The sequence below is a fragment of the Quercus robur genome, chromosome 1 (assembly GCF_932294415.1).
Source record: "Quercus robur chromosome 1, dhQueRobu3.1, whole genome shotgun sequence".
NCBI classification, from domain to species: Eukaryota; Viridiplantae; Streptophyta; class Magnoliopsida; order Fagales; family Fagaceae; genus Quercus; species Quercus robur.
The window spans coordinates 2770168-2797576 of record NC_065534.1 but is presented as its reverse complement, the minus strand read 5'-3'; the positions used below and the strand labels follow the sequence as shown (position 1 = coordinate 2797576).

At 34.7% G+C, this 27409-nt stretch overlaps 3 protein-coding genes across 13 annotated transcripts in view; 2 read left to right on the top strand and 1 right to left on the bottom strand.

The window, feature by feature from the left end:
- LOC126715792 (uncharacterized) overlaps positions 1 to 21098 on the top strand; it is a 65016-nt gene extending 43918 nt beyond the window's left edge. For 7 of the 11 annotated variants that reach the window (XM_050416636.1, XM_050416629.1, XM_050416590.1 and 4 more), the window contains one exon: positions 19788 to 20316. In XM_050416636.1, coding sequence (XP_050272593.1) covers positions 19788 to 20054 — 267 coding nt within the window. In that variant the 3' untranslated portion in view covers positions 20055 to 20316. Of the gene's footprint in view, positions 1 to 19497; positions 20317 to 20529 lie in introns of those variants that run through there. The other 4 variants (XM_050416662.1, XM_050416654.1, XR_007651937.1 and 1 more) reach the window with 4 other exon arrangements.
- On the bottom strand, positions 268 to 1068 carry LOC126715892 (uncharacterized). The gene is made up of 3 exons (XM_050416737.1): positions 782 to 1068; positions 467 to 669; positions 268 to 351 (listed from the first exon to the last, which is right to left on the bottom strand). Exons 1-3 carry the CDS (start codon positions 983 to 985, stop codon positions 345 to 347), a joined length of 414 nt encoding a protein of 137 aa, XP_050272694.1. The 5' UTR covers positions 986 to 1068; the 3' UTR covers positions 268 to 344.
- A 4934-nt stretch (positions 21099 to 26032) lies between the features above and the next one.
- Positions 26033 to 27208, top strand: LOC126692595 (uncharacterized). Its single transcript, XM_050388264.1, has one exon. The coding sequence runs from the start codon at positions 26093 to 26095 to the stop codon at positions 27206 to 27208; it is 1116 nt and encodes a 371-aa protein (XP_050244221.1). The 5' UTR covers positions 26033 to 26092.
- The last annotated feature ends 201 nt before the right edge of the window (positions 27209 to 27409 follow it).

Sequence of the window (27409 nt, the reverse complement as noted above, 5' to 3'; positions counted from 1 at the left end):
TGCTTAGTTTGGACCCTACGACAACGTTGGGCATTGCCACCATTACTGTCATCTCCATGCAAGCCCTTCCTCAATGCTAAACTCACGCCGACAAAATCTATTTTAATTTCCATGAATTCGAATCGACCATGTTCTTTCAACAACAAAATAAATAAATAAATACAACTAGAATTTATTGATACCACCAATATGTCACAAGTTCAATTAAAATAGTAGAGCATTAAAACTTGGCTAGTTGTTGTATAATGCATTTCTTACCATATTGTGAGCAGTTTGTGCAAAACTTATAGGCCCTGTCCTCGCTATATCCGTCTGAAACGAACGACTTCTCTTGTTCGTATCCACTAATTCCTTTACACATTCCCGCCAACAAATTAAAACAAACAAATCAGTTAAAACACTGTACTCGGTATAGAGCAAGAAAATAGAGCAAGAAAATAGCGCAACCTTCGTTTTAGAATCAAACCAATAGTCAACTAGTGCGCGGTAGTCCTGCTCGTCAGCCCAATCTGGTTTGCTTTTATAAACATCTTCTTTTAACGCATCTTTTGGGTAGCATTTTTTTTTTAACTTACTTCTTCGGTTCCTTCTCAACTCTCCTAATAAGTGCATTGCCCAGTTCATTTGATTAGCTGGGCTAATAATCTCTGGGTCAATGATCCATTTTTTCTGAAATGCAAAAATTGAGTTAGCATAGTGCAATAATTCACCCTACTGAAAATGCCATTTAGCACATACACGACTATACATAACAATTAAAAGTATCTTAATTTGATACAACCTCTATCTCTACCCAAGCGTCTTCTTTGCATTTACGGTCGACATGCGTCCAAGTAGCAGGCATAAGTGGGCAATAGTTGCGGCAGATGCATAAGGTGCCCAACCACCTTTTGAATGTTTGCCCGCTTTCCCCAACCGGTTGCTTGCTCCCATTTAACCCACATACAAATTTCTTGTTCGGTGGAAGAGCCCATATACGCTGCATTAGCGTTATTCCACGTTTTTTATTTATATTATTGGATATTGGGGATTCCCGAACTGAATCTTCTGCACGCCCATCATTGGATGGTGCGGTTTGTAGGACCAAATCGTCTGCATATAGTAAACCATTATTAGAGAGAATGAAATTTCAAAGTTCACAATTACAGAGAAGTCACTGTATATAGCTCAAGTGCTCAACTAACATGATATATGTGATCTTTGTAAATGTGGAGATTTTGATACTTAAAGAAACTGATAATAACAAATAAGTCGATGTCTCTATCTAAAAGCTGTTTTTATCCCTTTCAAAAATAAAAAACTGTTTTTATCCAAAAAATATATGTAAGTTGCATATAATTCAACCATAATACCATTACTGCCAGTGTCATGTACATGCACAGCCAAGTTGAATATCATTTCCAAACAAGAACATAATACCCATCAAACAAGAAATTAGAACTTTTACCTCAAATAAAGTGATGAAGATGCTTTGGGGTTCCTAAGTATTTATCTGGTGATCTTGTCGAAAAAATGATGGTGAGGATTGATTGCTTTGGAGTGGAGGCCGGTGGGTGAGTGTGGAAGTGAGTGTGTGTGTGTGTGTGTGTGTTTAAGTAAAGATAAAAGAAAGAAAATGAAACACAGAAAAGAGACAGCCAGCCAAAAGAGAGAAGAGAGGTGGGTGAAAATGAGTGATGGGGAGTGGTGTTAGGTGGGGGGCACGTGCGAACTAAAAATCTGACTTGACCCCCTCTTTTCTTTTTGTTTTTTCTCTGATGACAAGGACGTTACACATCCACAGTGAACAAAATATGAGATAAAAGTAACTGTGCTAAATGGAGTTAGGAATAAAAATATCCTTTAGAGACCGAATTAGTTGTTTTTAAAAGTGTTGAACTTAGTTGATATGAACCCAAACTCCAAAGAAGTTTAGTAAAATTTACTTAAGGACACTCATTACGATTTCCCTTCTTAGTATTACTTGATTTTGCATGAAATGTGTGCCACTATATTTATTGAGTCCAATTTTATTGGAGTTTGTGTTCCTTAGAAATTCATTTACTTTTCCGAGGAACAAGTCCAATTCCTTAGTATTACTTGCTTTTTATTAATTGCTTAAAGAAGTGCACATTTGAAATTGATTTGGTCCCTAATTATGTCAAGTGGTGGTACTTAATTGGATCATTTCCCTAAATCTCACTTCTTCTAGAACCCATCTAGGAGAAGATGTAACAAATTTTGTCCTTACCCCCAAGTTTGCATAGCCAATTTGGTTCCATGCACAACCAAATATTTTCCATACCCTCAACAAATTGCAAGCTAGCCAAATGCCAAAGAAAAAGCGATCTCCCATCCCACGCGACCTCACCATCTTTTACTAAAAAATAAGTAAGGCCTCCCATGCAAATCAAGTTTCCTCAATATTTTTCACACACGTCTCTACCCTCTCCACAGAGAAACACCCAAACTCCCAGACACACTACAAAAACTATCAAAACCCAAAAAATACACAAAAAAACCTTCTCACAAACAAAACCTGCAAGAATCCCTCAATCATATAGAAATCCAACCAAAAACCCAGCTTTAAACCCCTACAAACTTTATAGAGAAACACCCAAATTCCCAGCCAAGAACACCACATATTATACCCAAAAACAATGCCCTTGCAAACCCAAATAGAACCATAAATATCCCTGTTTTAACCCATAAAATCAACCCCAAAATTGACAATCTCAACCCCCACTGAAAATAACCCAGCAAATCCTCCAAAACTCTCACTACAAATATCCTAGAATAAGCCAAGAAAAATCCCACTGGACCTACAGCCAAAACCCCACTGTCAAAACCTTAACAATTCTCAGGAAGACCCAAAAATAGCCACTGTAAACCCAACACTGAAAACTCCATCAGATACCAAGAAAAATCCCTTCATACAAACCAACCAGAAAACCCATTTGAAAACAGCATCAACAGAGCATAAAAAAAAAAAAAATGAAAGATAAATGGAGCAGAAGCATAAGCTAAATACCAAGACATGAAAGCAGAATACAAAGAAGGAAATAAGAAATTCAAAAGCAGAGAACCATACAGAAAATTTTCTTGAATTTTAAGGTCAACAAATTTTCTACTTTCTTGTTGGGCTTTTTGCATTTAATGTTTAAAAATGCTAAGATATTGTCTAGATAATCATATTTAAGCTCATTTTATCTGTTCAATTTAAAAAGTTTGGGATCAGGAGTTCAAAATTTTATTTCAAAGGGTCAAAAAAATATTTTAAAAATATTATACATAATTCTTTTTTATTTATTTAGCTCTTATACTTTTTTTCTTTTTCTTTTTCTTTTTTGGCCAGCTCAGATGGTTTATTTAAAGTTTTCAACCCCCTAATCTTCACTTGGTGCCGCCCCTGTGACCACCCCGTGACTTTACCATTACATAAGGTAATGTCCCCCCAACATTAATTGTGTTCTTTTGTTTAGATCTAAATATATCCATCATAAAATTAAAAACTGATTTCTATACTGTGCAAACTGCACATTTTTACAAGGGAAAAGTGTGTTTTTTTTTTTTTCTTAGAAACAGAAGGGAAAAGTTAATTAAAATGCAGTAAGAGCAGTAGTTTAAAATATATTTTCAGAAATTTTTAATGATAAAATGAAAAATAAAATTAAGAGTTTTCTCAAGCTTAGTGAGGGAAGAGGGAGATTTGTATTTGTATTTGGAGTTAATGAAACAAGAATTGTGTTAGGAACTCTAAAATTTGCTACAGCACATCAACTCATTTACATATGCTTATAGGTTTTATTAGCTTGTTGAAAAATATTATAATGAACATAATTATGGAATAGTTTTTTAAGCGTATGACTTAGATTTCTGATGTGCACTCTGCACAAATATTGCAGTTTAATTTTTGATAATCAGCACAAGTCTTAATGCCTCCAATGTACAGTTGTTTGTAATAATTAATGAATTTCTATTATATATATATATATTTATAGTTGACCCTATATCTTCTTCTTGTGGAGATGTACAACTGAGCTAAGCTATCTTAGTTGTCTGCTTCTTTGCTTTGAGTCTCCTCAATTAAAAATGAAAGGTTCAATTGTCTTCATTTTCATGGGAGAGTATTGGCAGGTGTTTAAGGCTATAAGGTAGGTTCTCTTCTCATGCCAATATAAGTTTGTGGTTGCTGCCAGAAACTATGCTTTAGGTTGTTTGGAATACTAATGTTATAATCCAAGAATTGAATAGTTGGGTCATGAAATCCCAACTACATTTGTTAATGTGGAACTTAAAAATAGTAGTTCCAGCATAGATGTCTTTAATCTGTATTTGAACACTTAATGAATTAAATTTGACAATGATCCTTTGTTAGGCAATAGAACTCATGGTTGTTGATGCTCTGTTAAAAGCAATTGATTTTCTTCAAATTGCATCACCAATTCATCAACCAGCAGAATTTTGGACGGTTTGAACTTTACACATTATCATCAAACTTCTAGGTTTTACTTTACAGCACTGACATAGTTTCTCTGAAAGTGCAGTTAGATGACTCAATCTTAAAAATCATTGAAATTTCTAATGCACAAGAGCGCAAGGAAGCATGAGACATCATTTAACGCATTCGAAGAAGGGAGCTATATCATGTATCTTATTACAATTGCAAGATGGGGAAGAGGTAGTAATGTTTGAAATTCTTCATGTCTCAAAATCTTTAACTTCTCCTATTGAATTTTTTTTTATTACAAAAAAAAAAGGAACTTTAGTGAACCAAAAGAGATAAAAAAATTGTTAATCTTATTTATACATTTTAAATTTTTGGATCATTGTGTGAATTTTAATTCATTCAATTAGTAAATTTCATTTTACTTGAATAATTAAAGTATGTATCAAGTCAAAACTACTAAAAAATTGAAACCATATAAACATAAGGTTAAAGATATAGATGTTTAGTCATTAACAGCAAACATAAAAGTGTTACCCTAAGAATAATTTGCACTGTACGAATAACTACCTGCAGAAGGCGGCTGTGTCTCATCATCATCATAATCATCTCCTTCCTCCCATCTTGCGTGCTCAGCATCATAGGCGGCCCTTAACTCCTCCTGCATGATGTCTCGTGAGCGTGATGAACCTTGGCCAACTTGCACAATTGTCAATGGATGGTCCCTCTCCTTTCCTGCAGCAAACGACCGAAAAATTAGTTACAACAGTAATAAATATCAAACGTTACATTTCAAGATATGTAAACTACCTGTGGGTTGTGACCCAGCATCACTAGTATGGGCGGCTTGCAGCTCCTCCCCTCTCTGTCGTGAACTCGAGGGTCCTTCGCCGACTTCTACAACTGGCAATCGGCGTTTCTTACCCATTCCTGCGTCTAACAACTTTACAAAACAAAAAAAGTGTTAACTATAGACAACAATCAATTGCATAAAATGTAAGTTAAACATTTTTGGGTTCTGACACCCTTTACAATAATTCAACCATATACACGTTTCGTGCACCAAGATAGCCAGAAGAAAACTTTATATTAAATGTCGCAATTTTTGTTAGAATTGAGCTGGGTTAGGACCTATGGTAATTAAGATCATGAAGGTAAGATATTAAAGATGATTTTAAAACCCCCATAAATGAACCAATAAAAAGCTAGACTTTGGTATATTTACAATCTGCTACAACTCATGTAAATAAATACAATAAGAAAAAGAAAAAGAAAAAGAAAAATTTTAATTTGCTTTTGACGTCTATGTTTTTAATGACACCTTTTTTGTGTTGGTGGGTTTAGACAGTTAGCTTGTACTGCATGTTATAAGCAACTGAGGTACAAAAAATCAAGTGTTTTGACATATGATAAATGGGTTTTCAATTTTAATGATGTTTGGGAAGAAAGAAAGGTTTCTCTCTTCTTCTCTAGTCTCCACCCACTGTGGTTCCATCTTTTTTGTGTAGGGTCTGTCTGTCTTCTGTCTGTATGTATGCAGCTTATGTCTTCGGTTAGAATGTCCCTTTCTATAGGGGTTTCAACGTTCAAAAATATCTAATAATAAGATATTCAGGACTCGTTCAGCTATAGTACTAGTTTTCTATCCACCATCAAACTTGGAGAAAGGGTGGAATGTTTCATGCAACATAATTGGGGTAATGACTTAATGAAGGACACAATAAAATGGGCCCATAAATATCAAAGAACAAGTTAAGGATGGTGATGTAATCAGCTTACCTCATGCCATTATTACATTAAAATTATATAAGCTTTTCTTGTCAAAAAAAAATTAAAAAAAAATTATATAAGCTTTTGTCATATGGTCCTAGCTAGCAGTGAGTACTGGTGTCCCTAGATACAGCTAATTACTTAATGAACGGGTGAGGTTTTGGTTGTTGATTTTTCTTTATTACGGTTTTCAATTGGTAAACTGAAAAAAATAAAAAATAAAAAAAAATCCTCCATTTATGGCAAAATTGTGAACAGTAGGCCACAAATGGAAAAGGCACTCTAATCAAAAGCATTCATACTAAACTAACCCATACCGAAAGTCTGACCACTATGATCCTATAAATGTCTAATACTGGCATGTTGTTTATTGAGAGTACTGTAATTGTTCAGAAATTGTTTTTACAATAATATGGAGGAGTGGGATCATGTTTTAGTACATACCCAATTTGAATTAAGGCTATATGACCTAACCTGGCAAGACATGCCTATTTCACTTTCCTGTAATCAGATTCATAGATAATTCGTGACAGAAAAATTTAAGCTTGATCAGCCGAACTTTAAGAACTTACACATGTATACTTGGCTCGGTTCAAATTGATTTATATCTCTCAGTTTTAAGTTCAATTAAAATTGTCAAGAGTCTCATAACTCAATTAGTGTTTTCAAATAAGACATTTAAGATTCAAATCTCTTTCCTAATCAATCTAATTATCCAAAGAAAAAAAAGATAAAGTTTGGATTGGCATATTATAAAGTTGGTTAGGTAAAACAAAAAACATTTACAAAAACAAGCCATGATTATTTTCTAATATCAGACTTGGTAAAGAGAGAGAAATGATAGGGCATTCCAAAGATGCCGAAGAGATAGGGTGTTTCACGGAAAATGGAGACAAAAAAGGTATTTCTAGCCAATAGGCATAGTCTTGGCTGATTGGAGGGGAGGTTAGTGCGAAGCAAATTGCCTAATACACGGGTTCTTTAATATATAGTCTTGCTGGTTACCATCACTATCAATCTATATCTGCATTTGAAGAACGCAATTGGCAATATCAACATCATTTGATCCAAATTTCAAAAATGACATTATAAATAAGTGCGACATAATTATGATCAAACTACCCTATAGTTATGATGATAATCCCCCTAAAAAAAGACCTTAGGGCTAATAACCCCCCTACAAAAAACCTTAGGGCTAATCTAATCACAAGACAAATCTAATCACAAGCTGAAACTCGATTATTAGACACGCTAAGCTCAAACAATGTATTGCATTGGTGTACAAAACGAAGGTGATTTGAGTGTGTATATTTGGAGGGGTAGGTATATTCACTTGTACAGGTGTTCCTTTTTGAACTAGGACTAGGCTCGAGTGGATTAGCTCCCCATACTTACTTCTTATCGTGATAGTTGATTCAAATCAATATGGTATGACCTAAGCCTAGTTTTGGAATACTAGTTTCGATCCTAACCATACCTATTTATTAACATGATAGTTGGTTCGAATCTATATGGTATGATATAAACCTAGTTTCGGAATAATGGTTTCAGTCCTAGCCATATCAATATTTGGGTAAAATAACTTATTTTAATATCTAACAATATATAAACTACCCTATCCAAGTTTAAGAGCTTCTATTTGCCAAACACTACAACCACAACGAAAAGAAACCCTAACACCACACGATCATATATCCAAGTTCATAAGAAATGAATTTCAAATCCAATAGCGAAGAGGGGAAGGAATTGGATACATCATAAGTAAAAATTAAAGGAATTAACAATATGAAGAGGAATTAACAAATTCAACAAATATTACACAGAGGCATTCCAACTAATTCATGAATGAATACGTTTTCATTAACAACTGTAACATCCAAACACATAATACACTACTAAATTATTACACTACTCATCCTCGGTGTACTCATCCTTGTTGTCGTCTTCATTGTCAGACTCATCGTCAATAAACTCATCTTCATTGTTTACTCCATGAAGATCTCTTTCAGCAATGATGGAGGCATCAATTGTCATTCCCTCTAGATCATCCCGAGCCCAACGAAGGTTGTCACTCACAACCTCATTACTACTTATATTGTAGGGAATATTTTCAGAAAAACTATATATGTCATCCTCCTCACGTTGGGGACCAACACCAGCATCAAACACGTCCCTAGCTTTAGTTTTGACAACAGCATACCAATCTTTGTGCCTTTTATCTTCCACATAAAAAACTTGTGTAGCTTGAGATGCCAAAACGTATGGTTCATCTATCATTTTATCCCCACCATGTATGAAGTGTGTAAAGTTTACCATAGGAAACTCAAATTCATCAGTCCTATATCCTCTCCTATGTTGGTCATGAACCCATTTACACTTGAATAACACATGTTTGATATTGTCAGAATAATTCAACTCAGTTATATCACTTAAAATACCATAGTAAGTATTGCCCCCATCAGTAGCCACACTAACTCCACTATTCTGCGTTTTCCTATTTGCCTCATCATTTACACTCCTAAATTTTAAGCCATTTATTACATAATGCTTGAACCGCTTTACATAAATATACGGCCATTTGGACAATGCAACAAGGGTATCACTAACTCCCTCCCTTTCCTTATCAGCACCAGTGAGGGACATCACCTAACATCAGTTGGCCAAAATAAAATAATTCATATCAGTACAGTTAATCATGGTTGAGACAGTGTTACAAGTTTAATAAGTTGAAAATGTCATACGTACGTGACCCCCAAACCAAGTACAAAACTTCTCCATGTGGTGCTTATATATAATGGCATCAGAAACGTTACGATTGTGGCCTTTTCGAAGTTCATCCTTTATCAATCTTTTGTGCATCCTGTGCAGGCAATTGTATTAGGGTTAATAGACCTTACGTACATTGGATTGACGTGCAATTATATTTGTATATGTAATACTTACTCACGAAAGCGATTGATGTTTTCAGAATTGAATAAAACGTAGCGATGGGCTTGGGTCCACTCTTTATTGTTTAATGTCATGATCGAAACCACCCCCGTTGACTCCTCAATCATCCTGGTGGGTCGAGTGAATATAGTTTCCACTCCTTCCATATACCGTGAACAGAATGTTAAGCACTCCTCTACTATGTATCCTTCAGCAATAGACCCTTCCGGAGCAGCTCTATTTCGTACGTAAGACTTAAGACGTGAGAGGTACCTATAAAGGAATGATAAGATTAATGATTGGCAATGGTAATTCGAACACGCACATGAAACTAGAAGTTGATCAATAATATTACACACATCTTACCTCTCAATGGGATACATCCAACGGTAGTGCACTGGACCACCAATCTTAGCTTCAGCAGCTAAGTGCATGACCAAATGTACCATCACTGTAAAGAAGGATGGAGGAAATATCTTTTCCAAGTCACACAATGTCACTGCAATCTCTGCCTCACTAGTCACAATATCTGAAACCGTAAGGGTTTTGGAACAAATTTCTCTAAAGAAGCAAGCTAACTTTATCAAAGGCCTACTAACATGAGATGGCAAAGACCCACGTAATGCGATGGGAAAAAGTTGCTGCATCAATATGTGATTATCATGACTCTTCAAACCAGAAATCTTGCGTTCTTTCATATTCACACGCCGTGAGATATTGGAAGCGTACCCATCAGGCACTGTTACATCCTTCAAAACTTGCAAGAAACCATCTATCTCCGATGAAGTCATATGAAAACATGCAGCTGGTATGGTATACTGGTCATCACTTTTTCGTTGTAGGTGGAGTTCACTCCTTATCCCCATGTCCGCCAAGTCAAGGCGTGCCTTGTAATTATCCTTCGTTTTATCCTTCAAGTTCAACAGTGTGCTTAGTATATTGTCCATCACATTCTTCTCTATATGCATCACATCAAGATTGTGTCGCAACTTGTGATCCTCCCAATAAGGCAAGGTAAAAAATATACTCCTTTTCTTCCAACCATTTGTTAAGAACAGACATACCCAAGTATGCGGCTATTTTCTTAGAACATATAACACTTGTCCTAGACTAACTCAATGTGATAAGTTGTAAAAGTAGTTAAGCATAAGTGTTTACAAAATATGAAAACAAATACCAAATTCATGTAATTGTAATAATTATTAAAAACTTAATAATTATTAAGTCTATAATACCATGATGCTCAATTACTTGGCTGATAAGGAGTATCTATGCATTTCATTTTTATTCATCTATTGTGAAATTCTGTTTAGGTTATTCGAATGTTGTGGCCTATAGTTTTCTAATACTTACAATTCAGACCAGAAAAAGGGGGGTCCCATCTGTCGTGAAATTACCATTAGTTTATTAGAATGTTGTGGACTTTAGTTTACTAATGCTTTCTGTCATAGAAAAGCAAATGGGGGCTTAAGGGGTACTAACTTGGGGTTAATCACAAACATTAAGATCTTCTTGATTTCAACTTTAATATGTTCCTTCATACCCTCGCACAAATTATGATACCTCAAATTAATGGTTTGCATTTACGTATAATATCTGGAATGTAAATGGATATTGAACAATTTAGACAAAACTCACGAATTCTTTATCTTGTTTTTCTTTGTTTGTTGCTCTGCATTTTACTTTGGTGTAGAATTTTGTGAGACTATTTACTATTGTAGCTTGATGCATTTAATGGATTAATACTACAAGATTTGAATATCATAATATTATAATTATTAATTATTTTTTTGTCGAAGTCGCCTATATTTGCTTCTACGAAAAACAAAGACGCCTATAATCTCTCTTGGTCTACCATAATTTTATTTTGTTATTCTTTTGGACAGTCAGAACATGTTTTGAATAATAAATTGTTGGAGTAAAAAAAAAAAAAAAAAACAACACTTTTTTTCTACTTGAGTGCATGGTTGGTAAAGAAATACAGGTTTTTTTTTTTTAAATCTTTTTTATAAATGGTCTATTTATAATTTTGTTGAATGAGCAAAAAATTTCAAGATAAGATTTTTTATTTCTATGAAGGACTCCATCAATTTAGGTTTTTTTTTCTTGCAAGTATTTATTATTATTATTATTATTATTGATTTTGTATTGTCTTAGTATAAAATGTTTAAATTTTAAGTTCCCATGTGTCTTTTGTAACAAGAAAAGAAGGTATATTCTTGATGATGATGAGTTGTTCTATTTAATGATCTTTTGTTGTATATTTGCTTGTCATAGTGCTTATTACAAGTGGCTGTCTTGGATATTGCATGATAGTGCTAATGCTTTTAGATTGATTTCATCCTTTTCAATTTTGGGCTTTTCTAGGACTTGTATGTAATTATATTCTTAAAATCTTAATTAATCTACTTGGGTGATGAGGGGGGAAAATCAAACGTCTTGACTTGAATTATTTGGAGTAGCAAGTATGGTCAAACTATATTTCCAGTGGTGTGCTCAAATAGAATTTTAATTTAAAACTATCTCGAAATGGAATTGATAGGTGAATCAATCCCAAATTTTCACAGCGTTATCTGTTATAATGTTATGAAGATTAAATGATTAAAGATAGTCTTATATATGTGTATTTTTTACGATATTGTTTAATCATATTTTTTAATCATATTTATGATAAGTATTTTTGCGATATTGTGAACATCTAATTTCTTATCCATTTCTATATCTATTTGCTCTCGGTCTCTAAAATTTTTCTCAGTGTACCTACAATGCAGAAGATGTATATATAAAAGAAAGAGGAGAGGCTGAAGCAGCTAAAAGGGGCAAGATCCCTTCAATTAGCTGCCTCTATTAGATGTGATGGATGCTCGTGAAAATAAATAGTACATAACAATTACAGACTTATGTTAAAACAGAAACGGTACACCAATACTCAAGTTACTGCATAATTTAGAGCAAACTCAGGGGAATAATTTCAAACTCATGCTAAAGAAGAAAGTGGATTTTGATATTGTTTTTGTATTCATTTGTGGGCATTAAACAATGTTTATATTATTATGTAATTGCATTATGTTTAATAATAAAATGGCATTCCTGGATTTGCCTTCGTCAAATTTGTACAAAACTTTGTAAGACTTTGTAATGTTGCAGCTTTGAGTGCTACTAGTTAGTTCGTATATATGATCCCTAATACCCCAAAAAAAAATTTTTTTTGAACTATCATAGTCTTTTGTTTTCATGCTTGATAGTCCCATGAAAAAGCTAGAAGTTTTCATTGGAAAGTAATTGCAAATTGGGATGATCTAGTAGATTTGTGCGGTAAAGATAGGGAAGATGTCTGTGAGGGAGCTGAAACAGGTGTAGAAGTTGTTGATTTGGATAGTGGAACTCGAGTCCAAAAGAATTGTTGGTTGATGATGATAATTTATCGCCAGACTTGGTTAATATTGAAAAGATAAGAGCTCAAGTACCAATTGTTCCTATTAGGGCATTCACATCTTGAATTCCTATTTTATTCTATTTTACCATCTCAAAAAGGTACTTTATTAATTACATCATACTATTTTACAACACCCTCAACATCTCAATTTTTATTTTCCTATTCCACTCATTAAATTAATATATACTATCTAATAAAATAATATAAGTCAATCTCTCTCTCTCCCTTCTCCCCCATGCCAACAACAAAAAATATTATTATTTTTTTAGGATACTAGACCAATACAAGGCCAAATGCTGGGGCCTTTTTAGTACTTTAATGGTAAAATTTGCTTACATATGCCATTTGCATGGCCAATTGTGAATGCTCTAGAAAAGAACGGCAAATGCCAAATGCCAAATTTTTGGTATTTGGAAAACAAACACCAAAATCATTGTTCCATGGGTGTTTCAAATCTCAAATATTTTTCCAACACGCAACAATGTGGTTCTATAAATAAAACCGCATAGTAGCGTGTTGGAAAAAATTTTATTATTTTTTTATTCACGTAGGTGGACCCTCTATTTTTCTATATATTGATTTATATTCCCTCACACTCTCTCTCTCTCTTCCCTCTGCTTCATGTCTCTACTCTCTACTCTCTTCCCTCTCCAATCTCCTCTCTTTGATCACCTTGCTCTCCCTTGCGTCAAAAAGTTGAAAAGGGTCCTATAGGTTGTCTGGGCGGGGCTGGCTAACAGGGGCCAAGGTTGTGGAAGGGAGGGGCCCAACTATTAATAACATAAAATATACCTACGAAAACAAAAACAAAATTTGGGCCGGGGGAGGGTCCGATCCCCCTACTAGGTCCATCCCTAACATAAAATCATGTACTTTAACAACAAAAGACAACTAAATATCCAGAGAAAATTCAGACCTCCCAAACAAAATAAAAATCATTCCATCAGCATACTATTTAGTGACATGAAGTTGCAAAATATTTCTCTTTGTACGGGAAATAAGCATAAATTATGGTTCAGCTTCAACCTGGTAGCGAATGTCAATTTTTGATGCCCAGTCTGGATGAAATTTTCACACGGCTTGTTTACTGTTTGCACCTGAAATTAAGAAATAATTCATATTAAAGAACATGAAAAGTTTTATATAAGAAGTTGTAACTGTTGCATATATAATGAGACTTATATAACTGTAACTTGGTTTGCCTATGTTAGAAACTTATATGCATATGCCACTATGAATCATGTCAAAGCATTTTCTCCTTACTCTGCCAAAAAAACACTGCTGCAAAGAATTTTTAAATTTCCTGGGTAAACCAAAAGGTCATATTAACAAACCAAAAATTAATGATTTTTAATGTATGGCTGGCCAGTTAGAGTTCTTATAAATTTCAGCAACATCAACATCTGCTGAGATAGACTATTTGCATGACTCCATGATTTTGTGCTGCATAGAAACCTCTAAATTTATTCAATCATTTATTCAGACGCTTCCTTGCATATTTCAGAATTTCAATGATTAAGTCCTGCCACGATTATTATAGTGATGATGTGACTTTAATAAACACTTCCATCAAAACTAATGGATTCTAGTAGATGAAATACAGATCCTCTTAGTGGAATGCAAGGAAGACTAGAAAATGAATCAATCCAATTAGGTCATCCATCTTTGACATTTCAAGACATGGCTGAAATTGGATTCCTAGTTCAATTAACATGTTCCTAACATTTTATAAATAAATAAAAAACATGTTCCCAACATCAAATGTGCTAGAATTAATGCGCAATGTCATAGATGCACACAGGAGTTACGGGACATATAAGCATTACAAATGCACACTCAAATGCTAAGTGCATGCAGCCATTAACTCAGTTTCTTCTGTCTTGGGTGAAACCTAACAACCAGCAAAGAAAAAGGAAGGCTGTGAACCTTTGCATATAAGAACAATACAAAGAATGCTAGAAAAGTTGCCAAGTTTTGAATTCTTGGAATCTTCTTGCAAATTTATGCTCCAAACTTATATTTGAAAACCAATTTTTCTTGCTGTTCGTAGTGGCTCTTGAAAACAATTCAAAGATGAAATCATTGCATTATTTACCAAACCATGAACATGTGTCATTTACAAGTCCTCAATTCAACATGGAACTGATGGTCAAAACTACCATATTTTACGGAAGTTTATGTTTACTTGTATTTGTGAAACAAAATAAGCATGAGAACCCAGTAGAAAAGCTTAATGCAGAGAAATCATTCATGACAGAAAATGCTAACTCAAATATCAGAAAAATGAGGGGAAGAAGGAATGAAATTCTCCTAGCTATATGTTGATTAGCATACAATAAATTCTCACTGTTTATTAGGATTAACTATCATATGATCAAAATTCAGCAAAACACTTTAAACTTCCTTCTTTCTTACAGTCGTAAAAGTTAGATTAAATGCAACAAGTCACTCCTCAACAAAGTTCAGATTTAAAATTGACTATACAACAACCTAATGAGTTCATGAAGATGCATGAAATAAAAAAAGTTTTTTTTAGTTAAGATCTATGAATGGGTATCGTACCTGCACTACTTTGGGGAACTAGGGACACACCCAAAAATTAAGAACCATTGACAGGCTATATTAGATAATTCCTCAATGCCCTTTATTTTCCTCATTCACAAGGGAGGAGGGGGGGGGGTGGTGTTGGAGATTGTTTTGTTACTCAAACCTACTGCCAGCATGGAATTTTACAAACAACAACAAGCCTTAGTAGCAAAATTTGGGATCGGCTATGGATCTGAACAGACTAGTCAAGGTAGGAATGATAGACTAAGAAGAATAAAGCTTGCTAATGCATCTTTCTTGTAAAACTTTAAATTTTGTCAAATTGTGTGTATTTCTGTATTAGGAAGAGAATATATGTTTTTCGGAGTTATCCTACATGCAACTATCCAATAATCTTAAAATAAACATGCATGGACATAGGTGTGCACTGCGTCTAATAAAGCAAGAAAGGTAGGGCCTATTCTTAATTAAAACAGAAATTCCAAGCAAGCATTGAATGCCACAAATCTAGTCCAATAACATTATAAGCATTGCTGAGATATAATGCAATCCACATGACAAAATCCCTGTTATTATAATTCAATTTTCAGACATCAAAAGCGGACAGCATGTGAGGTGAAAAGAAATCCAAGCAAGCATTGAATATGGACACCTTTGTTTAATCCAGATTAGTCAACATTTGTATGCTGGATCACAGCCAAAAGGTTTCAGTCGCATACACCCATAGAATCTCAAGCAACACACCATAGCATCTCAAGGAATAAAGTATCATCAGAAGCCAAATAAACATCCGACAACAACCATCCTAGTAAGCACAAAATGACATTATGGCTAAATTATATATGAAAAAGGTGTAAAATTAAAAAAACATCAAGATAAAAAAGAATTAATAAACAATTGTAAAGATACTCAATACAATGTATAGTTCATACGGTAAGGCATACACTGAGGGAGACAAAGATAAACAAATAGCAAATCGAGCATAAGGCAGAATGAATTTCTCCGATTAGTTTAATAACAAAAAGTATTATGCAAGCACTAAAGTAGTGCATTATAAGTCATCAACGAATCTAAGCAGTGACTAAAGAATTTTGCATCTATTCCTGCAAAAAATCTAGACAAAACCTGTGACACTAAGTTGCAATATGATAAAAACAGATAACAAGGTTGGATAAGGGTCTATTGAAATTCAAAGCTGAAAACATATCCATACAAGGATAACAGCGGAAGCAGGTACATCATGCGCGTTCATGAATGCATGCAATTGCAAGTTTGTCCACACACTGCAGAAATGCCACAAGCAGTAATGTGGTTTGAAAAGGACATGCATCTAATGCTCTTTCATTGGCAACAAACGATGGTGACATCACAACTACTTATCATGCTAAAGTCTAAAGCAGCATCGTCATTATGATATCCACATTTACTTCTAGTTCATAATGAACCAAACAAACCAAACAGGAAAGAGAACTGGTGCAATGTGTACTGTTCAGTCCCAAGCAAATGAAAATATATGATTGGAATAATATATAATAGGAAGGAAATACTTAATTAATGGGAAAAATTCTAGACCCAGGATAATTTTCTTATGTCTAACACATGAAATGCAAGGTATTCACGCAAAGACAAAAATGGAAAACATATAAAGGTAAGGTAAAAAAACCATTATGTCTCTGAATGAGTAATACTTTACACTGTAGAATTCACCTTTAAAATATACTTAAAATAAACTCCAAGATCAAAAAGAAAATTTGAAAAGGCAGTAACTACAGAAAAGCAAACAGATAATATTATATCACAAATTACTATGAACTAGTTAATATCCATTAAAACAAGTTACTTAGTCTTTTATTTTCCATTTTTAGTAAATTAATACACAAATTACTCTTAAAGTTAGCAAATGTAGTGTCATTAGCATATAATCATCCTCTCACTATAATGACAAAGGTAAACGAATTACTCATATAGTCCAAATTCCAAAAAAAGTATGTAAAACAAACAGAGATAAAGTCGGACTTTATATTTAAATCATAAATCAATGACTCACACAAGATTTCTAAGTAACAAAGTTACAAAAGCTCTAAATTGCACATGAATTGGGGTCCATAACTTAAAATCTGATCAAACATATACAAAGTTTAGCCTAATTCAGCAGATATTATTCTTTTAAAAAGAAGTTTTTTGGAGGAGTGCAACTGCTGTGTGTCTGTGTCTGTGTCTGTGGGGTGTTTCTGTCTCTCTGATTCTAAGATGAGCACGGGTCCTCTCACTCGTCTTAAAATTTAACACAAAACAATTTTTTGGCCACCACACAGCACTTTTAAGATTAGGAAATGTACAAAAGGATGGGCGAGTAACCAGTGTAAATTTATGTTAATTTAGGCACCTTGACAATCTTTAATATAATAAAATTCACCTATTATCAATTTTATAGCAAAGTTTTGCAATTAATAAGAAAAACTCCCATATTTATGATATATATATATATATATATATATATATAATCTCCCCTATCTCATCCCCCTTCCCCTATATATGTGTGTGTGTTTCTCAAAAAAACAAAAAAAAATCCAAAACTATTATCATCTTATCTCAAAAAAAAAAAAAAAAAAAACTATTACCATCTGTAGTGTTAAATTTAAATCTCTACTATGCTATATATTATTCCTTTAAGCACTATAATAATGAATTTAATGTTCTGAATCTCAATGAAAATTAAAACTAATAAATAATTTCATAATTTTTTTGAACTTGATGGAGCTAGGGAAAACATGCAGTATGTTGCAAATTAATATGTTAATGTTATACTATGAAAGCCACCAACATGTTCTACAAATCTCACACTAGAGAGAGAGAGAGAGTACATACGCTTTGTCGGCGATGGGCTCGGCGGCGTTGGGTATGGGTCGCCGATGGGTATGAGAGTTCGGCCTTGTCAGCGTTGGGGTCGTCGGCGCTGGGCTGGTCTCTCGGCGTCGGGGTCAGCGGAGTTTTTTTATGGGTTTCTCTGAAGAAAGAAAAAATATTAAAAAAAAACTAGGTGAAATTTAGATCGGATGGAGGGTGACGGACAAAGAGGTTGAGATCGGATGGAGGGTGAGGGTTGAGATCGGATGAAGGGTGAGGGTTGAGGTCGGAGATGGAGGGTGATGAGGGGTCAGATCGGATGGAGCGTATGGAGAGTAGATCGGATGGAGCGTATGAGGGGTCAGATCGGACGGAGGTGATGAGGGGTCAGATCGTAGATCGGATGGAGCGTAGATCGGATGGAGCGCTTGAAATCTGATGGGTTGGAGAGTAGATGGGTTGGAGAGTTTCTCATTGGTATTTATACTTCCCCTAAAGCCGCATTTTAAACATGCGGCTATAGGGGAAATCTGAAGCCCCGTTTCAAAAACGTGGCCCCATCCAGAACTAGAGCCGCGTTTTTAACACGCGGCTTCAGAACCAGTCCTTAGGCCGCGTTTCTATCTCAAGAAAACGCGGCCTCAAAACAAAATTAGAGCCGCGTTTTCAACGCGCGGCTTCAGGACCAGTCCCTAGGCCGCGTTTTTATCTAAAAAAACGCGGCCTCAGAACCTGTCTATGGCCCCGCGTACAAAACGCGACCTTAAGGTTCTGTGAAGCCGCGTTTTTTAAAACGGGGCTTTAGGCTCAACCTTGGGCCGCATTTTAAAAATGCGGCCACAGTAAAAGAAGACCAAAAAAAAAAAAAAAAAAAAGTTTCAGAAAAAATAAAATGCGGAGGTCCTTAGGCCGCGTTTTTATCTCAAAAAAACGCGGCCTCAGAACCTGTCTATGGCCCCGCGTATAAAACGCGACCTTAAGGTTCGCCTTGGGCCGCATTTTTGAAAACGGGGCTTTAGCCGCACCTTGGGCCGCATTTTCTATGGCCGCGGCTTAAAAAACGCGGCCCAAGGCCCCCGCGTTTTGTAGTGACGACCTATCTTCCCTCCGTTTTACAAGTGTGCTCAGTGTTCTTTCTTTCTACACAAATCCTGTGTAGAATTACCCAATAAAAAGCAACATCCACTTCACATGCACACACTCACCATAATATCAAGGAGACCTATGCTTGCTCGTTGTGATGTTTGTGAACTTTTTACTAATGGCTTTACCTATGAGTGCAGCATATGCGGCAGGTTTGAACTTGATGTTTCATGTAGTTTGATCCCAGAAAAGCTTACTCATGTCGGCCACGAGCATTCCCTCATTCTCTCCAGTATAACATTGGATAAGTGTAGTGCTTGTAATTATAAAATGAGAATATTTCATTGTACTGAATGTGAATTTACTCTAGATTTTGGATGTGCTTCGCTGCCACTCACAGTAAAACATAGACAACATGAGCATCTTTTTTCCTTACGATATTCTGCTGAAGATAATTCAGGTGAATATTATTGTGATATTTGTGAGGAAGAACGAGATTCAAAGTTTTGGTTCTATTACTGTGATGAATGTAGTTTTCCTGCTCACCTCAAATGTATATTTGGAAAGTTCTTAAATAGCAAGTATCGAGATTGCCGAAACATCAAGTTTGGAAGCACTTACACATCCGACAACCACCAACATCCCCTCACTCTTGCTCGTAAGACTATGGACCAGGACTCATGTGACAAGTGTGGTAAATTTTGCAATGAAGTGGCCTATGAATGTGCCACTTGTAATTCCATTATTCAGGTGGAGGGTCTGCCGAATTGTAAAACCTCTCTGATGGACTTCACCGCGAACAAAAAAGTAAGAAAATGTTTGAGTTTATTTTTTAATGGAAAATTTATGAGGATAAAAATTAGAATTGAAGCTCATGTACCGCATTCATTAATTTTGTTTTTATTTCCTTTACTTAGCAATTGCCTATATAATCTAAGATACTTTACCTTTGCTCATGGTAACCTCCCTTATATAAATCATATGTTCAAATGCAATGCGGAGTTTGCAGTTTTCTAAGACTCACTTGGTATCAGAGCATCACAATCTCTGGAAAATTTTAGCATCTTTTATTTTTTGGGTCTGATGTTCCTGGTAGGACAACCAGATTCGGGTCCATTTAACCCCTTTTTCTTGCACCACTCCAATAATAATTCTGGTTTGGCACTTGTTTCTCAGCCTCTCATTGGTGAGAATTACAAAACATATGAGTCAATCCATGATAATGACGCTCACAGCCAAGAACAAGATTAGTTTCATCAACGAGTCCATTATTCCAAAACCTGTTTTAACAGTTTTAGACCCAAATTTCCTTGCTTGGAAACGATGTAATACCATGATTCTTTCATGGCATCTCAATTATATATGTTTGCAAAGGAAAGTTTGAATACTTGACCAACATTAAACTATTTTATGTAGTGAATTAACAACTTTTTGACATTATTTAGGATTTGTCTATCGATTTGCCAAAAAATAAAATGTTGCGCAAAGTTAGGTTGAGTAGAACACCATACTTGTTATTAACGGTAATAAGTCAACTAATAACATCTTTTACGCTGTTGTTTATAATTTTTTTTTCTCTAAGGTTGAAGCAAAGCGCCAAAAAAATTTGAGGAACTTTTATCCTCTTATCTACCAGCGGCAACAGGGCTGAGATGCAGAATTGACATCATCCTCGTCGTTCTCTTCACCATCTCCCTTGCTCCTTCGATGCGATCGTCGACGACGACAACAACAACAACAAAAACGACAACGTTGTCGTTGTCATTGATATCTGACCTGACGATTACGCTGCTGATTTAAACGTCACGAATTTCGATGCCGTTCTTAGAGACACCCCTGCCACCTTTGCTGTCTTCGAATTCTTCGCCCACTGGTCATTATTTCATAGCTTTACTACCATTTTGTTAGATCTATACTTTGTTAATGGATATTGGGATTTTTAAGGAAATGACTAGCTGTGGAATTGTTGTTTTAGCTGAAATATTTATATTTGTGGATATCTTTGTGACTTGTGGAATTGGCAATCCAAATAATTATATAGGTTGTTTGATAATTTTCAAATATATATATATTTTTTTAATTATAGGCGAAAAACACATTTTGGTCCCTACATTTTCAGCCGATTTTCGTTTTAGTCCTTAAGTTTTTTTTTTACCGCTTTTAGTCCCTCTCTTGAAAAACGCTTCCATTTTAGTCTCTGCCGTTACATCAGAAACGGATATTGCAGACATGGCAAACGGCAAAGTTAAATAATAATAAACTAATGTCCACATGGCCTAAATTAATAATAAAAAATATTTTTTAATGCCACATCAGCATCTAAATTAAAAAAATTAATTTATTAATTTTAACTAAATAAAAAAATTAAAAACAGAATTAAAAACTAAAAATCTTATGAATTGAGATCTAAGTGTGCCTTGAACAAGAACAACAAGAACACAAACCCAGATCCAAGAACACAAACCCAGAAATTATTTTAAAAAATAAAAATAAATAACCAAAGCCAGAAATTCCAATCTCAAAGCCAACCCACAACCACCAAAATAAAACCCACAACAACCCAGGCTAAGAAAATCAACCCACAGCCACAAACCCACTAATCACTATTTGGCTTGATTTATCAAAACTAAGCATTAAACTCAATCGAACATCATACGATCTTGTTTCGAACTAAAATTTAATTTAACTAATCAAATTGAACGCTACAAAAAAAAAAAAAAAAAAAATCAATTCGAAGCAATCACAAAGAGCTACATAAAACGAACGATCCGATAATCGAATTATCTAAATTTCATTATACCAACAAAAAAAAAAAATTCAATAAATATATGATTCGATCTAAATGAAGAAATGGTAAAAGTTAGTTAGGTTTAAAGAGAAAATTTACAAGAGAAAACGAGTGCTGCGGTTGCGCCGAGGAAGCCGAAGAACGGTGCCGTTTCATCACCGCTGAATGATGAACCCGAAGACATTGTTTTTTGGTTCTTGATCGGTGGTGGATCTGCAACGACGTCGTTCAAATCTCAGAGTTTTGGATCTCTCTCTCTCTCTCTCTCTGTTTTGATTCCGTACAGAAAAAAAAAAAGGTGTGGACGAGTTTGCTTCAACTACTTTAATAAGCTGTTTTGTATTTAGTGGGTTTGTGGCTGTGGGTTGATTTTCTTGGCATGGGTTTTTGTGGGTTTTATTTTGGTGGTTGTGGGTTGGCTTTGAGATTGGAATTTCTGGCTTTGGTTAGGTTTTTTTTTTTTTTTTTAAATAATTTCTGGGTTTGTGTTCTTGGATCTGGGTTTGTGTTCTTGTTGTTCTTGTTCAAGGCACACTTAGATCTCAATTCATAAGATTTTTAGTTTTTAATTCTGTTTTTAATTTTTTTTATTTAGTTAAAATTAATAAATTAATTTTTTTAATTTAGATGCTGACGTGGCATTAAAAAATATTTTTTATTATTAATTTAGGCCACGTGGACTTTAGTTTATTATTATTTAACTTTGCCGTTTGCCACGTCTACAATATCCGTTTCTGATATAACGTCTGAGACTAAAATGGAAGCGTTTTTCAGGAGAGGGACTAAAAGCGGTAAAAAAAAAACTTAGGGACTAAAACGGAAATCAGCTGAAAATGTAGGACCAAAATGTGTTTTTCGCCTTAATTATATTAGATTGCAACTAACACATGGTTTACTACTTTGGCAACTAGCTAAATGGATTAGCAGGTTTGGTACTTCGGTAAATTTATTGGATTTAGATTTAGATTTATGGTATAATGAATTCTGATGATTAAGTGAATTTTGAGAGAATACATTTTTGTCTTGCAATTTAGAAGTGGTTTACTACTTATGCAATTAGCTAAATGGTTTGGCTACTTACTTAGTGATTACTTTTTTTTTTTTTTTTTTTTTTGGTTTCTTATGAAAATGAACTTTTTTTTTTTTTTTAAAGTATGTGAATGACCCCCAATTAGTCCGTTAAAGATCAATAGCTGACCAACCCGACCTCATGATTTTGGGAATAAGGCTTTGTTGTTGTTGTAAACACGCATTTGAAGAAGTTAAAACAAATTTGTATTGTTGTATGTCATGTGAAGTTAATGACTACTGAATTTTATGAAGGACACAATCATAGAAATCCAATTAACGACACTAATGTGGTTCTTGTATTTTATTGTTTTCTTCTCCACATTGGGATTGATTTCATCCGTTAATCATTAACTCCAATCCGATCCCCCAATTACATGGAGTTGATGGATCATAAATCAAAAAAGGATCCTGTTTTACAGGGTGCTGAACTATCTTTTATAAGTGCAAGGCTAATTAAACTCAAAAGTCCTGATTAAGTTATTTTCTGCGAGTACTGGCTTAAATTCAACAGTACTCCTTTGACTTTTGCTGCCTGTGCTTCTTGGATTTTAGTGTGATCCTTTTCGTTTGTCCTAATGTGTCTGAAAGTCTGTCAAATCTGCTGATTGTTTGGAACAGAGAAGCCTATTTGATTGATGGCTATGGCAAGTTATTCGGACTTCTTTGCACACTCATATCAGTAAAGCACCAAAGGAACAGAATAACCCTGTCTCAAATTACAGTTGTTTCATCTAAACCATCTGATTACCAGACACTGCTAAACTTAATCAAAATATTAGGTGAGTACAATGTTAGAGCACCCAATCTAGACGCCTAAGCTAGCAGTTGGAGTGGCCCAACTAGGTTATAACCATATCAAGTCCAAAACACAACCGATGTTCGATTCCTTAATACCCCTGGTCCAACCAAAACCTAAATCAAGACAAACGGGCCTGATGGCCTAACCAAAGCTGAAACGAAGCCGAACAAGCATGGCAAGTCAAGTCCAAGAACAAACAAACCGGATTTTGATTTTGATTATTATTATTATTTTTGGTAAGTTACAGGATTTTAATATCATGTTAGAGTATCGAAAAGTAAATAGGTGGAGATGTTCAGCTTGTGCATGAACCCCCATATCAATGTACATATAATAATAAAGTTTATTGTTATAATGACTATAAAGTTATATATATTATTCTTCCCAACATCCAAAAAAAAAAAAGAAAAAGATCATTCTGCTACAAAAGAAAAAGAAACCATTTGGATTTGATTCCCTTCCTTTCTATTTCATTATACATTTATTTGGTCATTCCTTCCCTCTCCATCAAGCTATATGGATTCTACATTTACAAAATCCAAATAGAGGTGAGCTTATAAATCTACGCAACCTAAATTCATGCAACCAAATTGACTAAATAACTTTTGAAGCCAAATCAGAGTTCTTGTTCGAGTGTGAGTATCTTATATATATATATATATATATATAAAGATAGCTTGTGTTGTATTTTAGAAGTGAAATGCAATAAGAGTTTGTTGCTATTTTTTCCATTTGAATTTATGATAATTTAGGAAGCATTTTTACTTTGATTCTACTACAATTTACTTTAGTTAATTAAGAGATCCAAGCTTATTTTCATTGGTAATGATCTTCCCTTTTAGTGCAGGGAGTGACTAAAGGGTGCATTCTGTTGAAGTGCACGAAAAGTTGTGCTTTCTAAAAGCATTCAATTTCAAGGTGAGTATCTAAGATAATCCTTTAATACTTTTTTAGAAAAAGTTATAATTCAATAATTGGAGTAAGGGGATTTAAACCTTAATAGTTTCTGTTGGAAATATTAGAAGGTCACAATTCATTAAGCCTTTAATATTTATATACATATATAGAACATCTGCTAAGTTAAAAGTAGAGGACCCACCACTTTCAAGTCTTGTAGACAAATTAGTTGTATGTGTGCTTGATAGGAAGAGTTCTTGATTCCTTTCTTTTCTATTTCATTACACATTAATTTGTTCATTTATTCCCACTCCTCTATCAAGCTATCTAGATTACATTTTAAAAAATCCAAATAGAAGTGGAGCTTTAAATATAAATCTACTCAACATAAATTAATATTCATGCAACCAAACGGATCAATGAAGTTTTGAAGCAAAGTCCAAGTTCTTGTTATTGCGTGAGATTTTTTTTTTTTTTTTTTTGAGGGAGATTTTAGCGTGAGTATGTCTTGCTTCTTCTCTTCTTCTTTTTCATTTTTCTCTTCTTTTTTTTTTTTTCAAAAAAAGTAGCTTGTGTTGTATTATAAAAGTGAAATGCAATAAGATTTTGTTGCTATTTTGCCATTTGAATTTATGATGAGTTAGAGAGCCTTTTTACTTTAATTTTACTGCAATTTCTTTCAGATAATATTTTAGAGATCCAAACTTATTTTCATATGAAGAAGATCTTCCCTTTTTAGTGCAAGAAGTGACTAAAGGGTATGTTCTATTGAAGTGGACGAAAAGTTGTGCTTACTCAAAGTCTTCAATTCCCAGGTGAGTATCTAAGATAATCATTTAATATGTATTCACATAAAAGCATAACACCCACCGCAATCAAGTGCAAAGTACCCACAACTGTCAAGTCTGGTAAACAAATTAGTTGTATGTGTATTTGACAGGAAGACAATTGAGAGAGATGGAACTTCAACACTTCCTCCATGAGCATCCTCTGATGATCAATGAATTTCCTGGAAACTTCATGTCCGATTATGCAAGATTTAAATTAGAACATAGTGGAGATGGATACAAATGCGCTGGGTGTGGTGAAGCAATTGAGGGTTCTTGCGTTTGTTGTAGACAAAGACTGTGTAACTTTTTTCTTCATAATTCATGCGCCAAACTACCCCATGAGTTGCATCTCCCAATACATGGCAAACACCCTTTAGTTATCCAGAAAACAACACAGCATTATGAGGGCACTTACAAATGCAATCATTGCAATTTAGTTTGCAAACATTTCTTTTACCATTGTACCATCTGCGAATTTGTCCTTGATGTCAAATGTGCTTCTTCGCTACAATCCATCCTTGAAGTCAAAATTCATGACCACCCATTGGCCCTCTTCCAGGGGTCAATCTCATTCACTTGCGATTTTTGTGGTAAAAAAGGTGAGGACATGCCTTGCCAATGTACCTTATGTGGAATTTGGTTCCACCGCAAATGTGCTTCCTTACCACACATGGTCAAACATAAGCGCCACAAGCACCCTCTCAACCTCACCAAATCTCTCAAGACTGATCAATCTGAGGATCGACTTTGTCAATTTTGTGTAAAAAGGTTGGACACAAACTATGGGATTTATTATTGCTCAAGTTGCAATTATGTTGTCCATCTTGATTGTGCCATGGACAAGGTTGGTAAGGAGCTAACATTTAAGTGGGAATCAAAAGATGAGGAGCTTGTTGAGTCAACAACCAGGGTGGGGAAGGACAAAATTGAAATACCCATAGAAATCAAACATTTCAGTCATGAGCATGACTTGAAACTTACCGAAGAGCTTGAGAATTATGAAATATGTGACGGGTGTATACGGTCCATCTCCTCTCCATTTTACAAATGTGCTCAGTGTTCTTTCTTTCTACACAAATCCTGTGTAGAATTACCCCCTGAACAGCAAAACCCACTTCACAACCACAAGCTCACCTTGAAATCAAGGAGACCTATGCTTGCTCGTTGTGATATTTGTGAACTTTTTACTAATGGCTTTACATATGAGTGTAAGCTATGCTGGTTTTCACTTGATGTTTCATGTAGTATGAAACCAGAAAAGCTTACTCATGTCGGCCACGAGCATTCCCTCTTTCTCTCCAGTACAACATTGGATGAGAAGTGTAGTGCTTGTATTTATGAAACGAAAATCTTTCGTTGCACTAAATGTGAATTTACTCTAGATTTTGGATGTGCTACACTACCCCCCACTGTAAAGCACAAACAACACGAGCATTCTTTTACCTTACAATATATTGTTGAAGATGATTCAGGTGAATATTATTGTGTTATTTGTGAGGAAGAACGAGATTCAAAATTTTGGTTCTATTACTGTGATGAATGTAGTTTTCCTGCTCACCCCAAATGTATATTTGGAGAGTTCTTAAATAGTGAGTATCGAGACTGCCGAAACATCAAGTTTGGAAGCACTTACACATCCAACATCCCCTCACTCTTTCTCGTAAGACTATGGAACATGCTTCATGTGACAAGTGTGGTAAATTTTGCAATGAAGTGGCCTATGAATGTGCCACTTGTAATTCCATCATTCAGGTGCTGGGTTTGCCGAATTGTGAAACCTCTCTGATGGACTTCGCCGTGAACCAAAAACCTGTAAGAAAATTATTTGAGTTTATTTTTTAAGGGAAAATTTATAAGGATAAAAATTAGAATTGAAGCTCATGCACCGCATTCATTAATTTTGTTTTTATTTCCTTTACTTAGCAATTGCCTATATAATTTTCTATAAAATTAGAAAATGTTTGAGTCTAGACCCAAATTTCCTTGC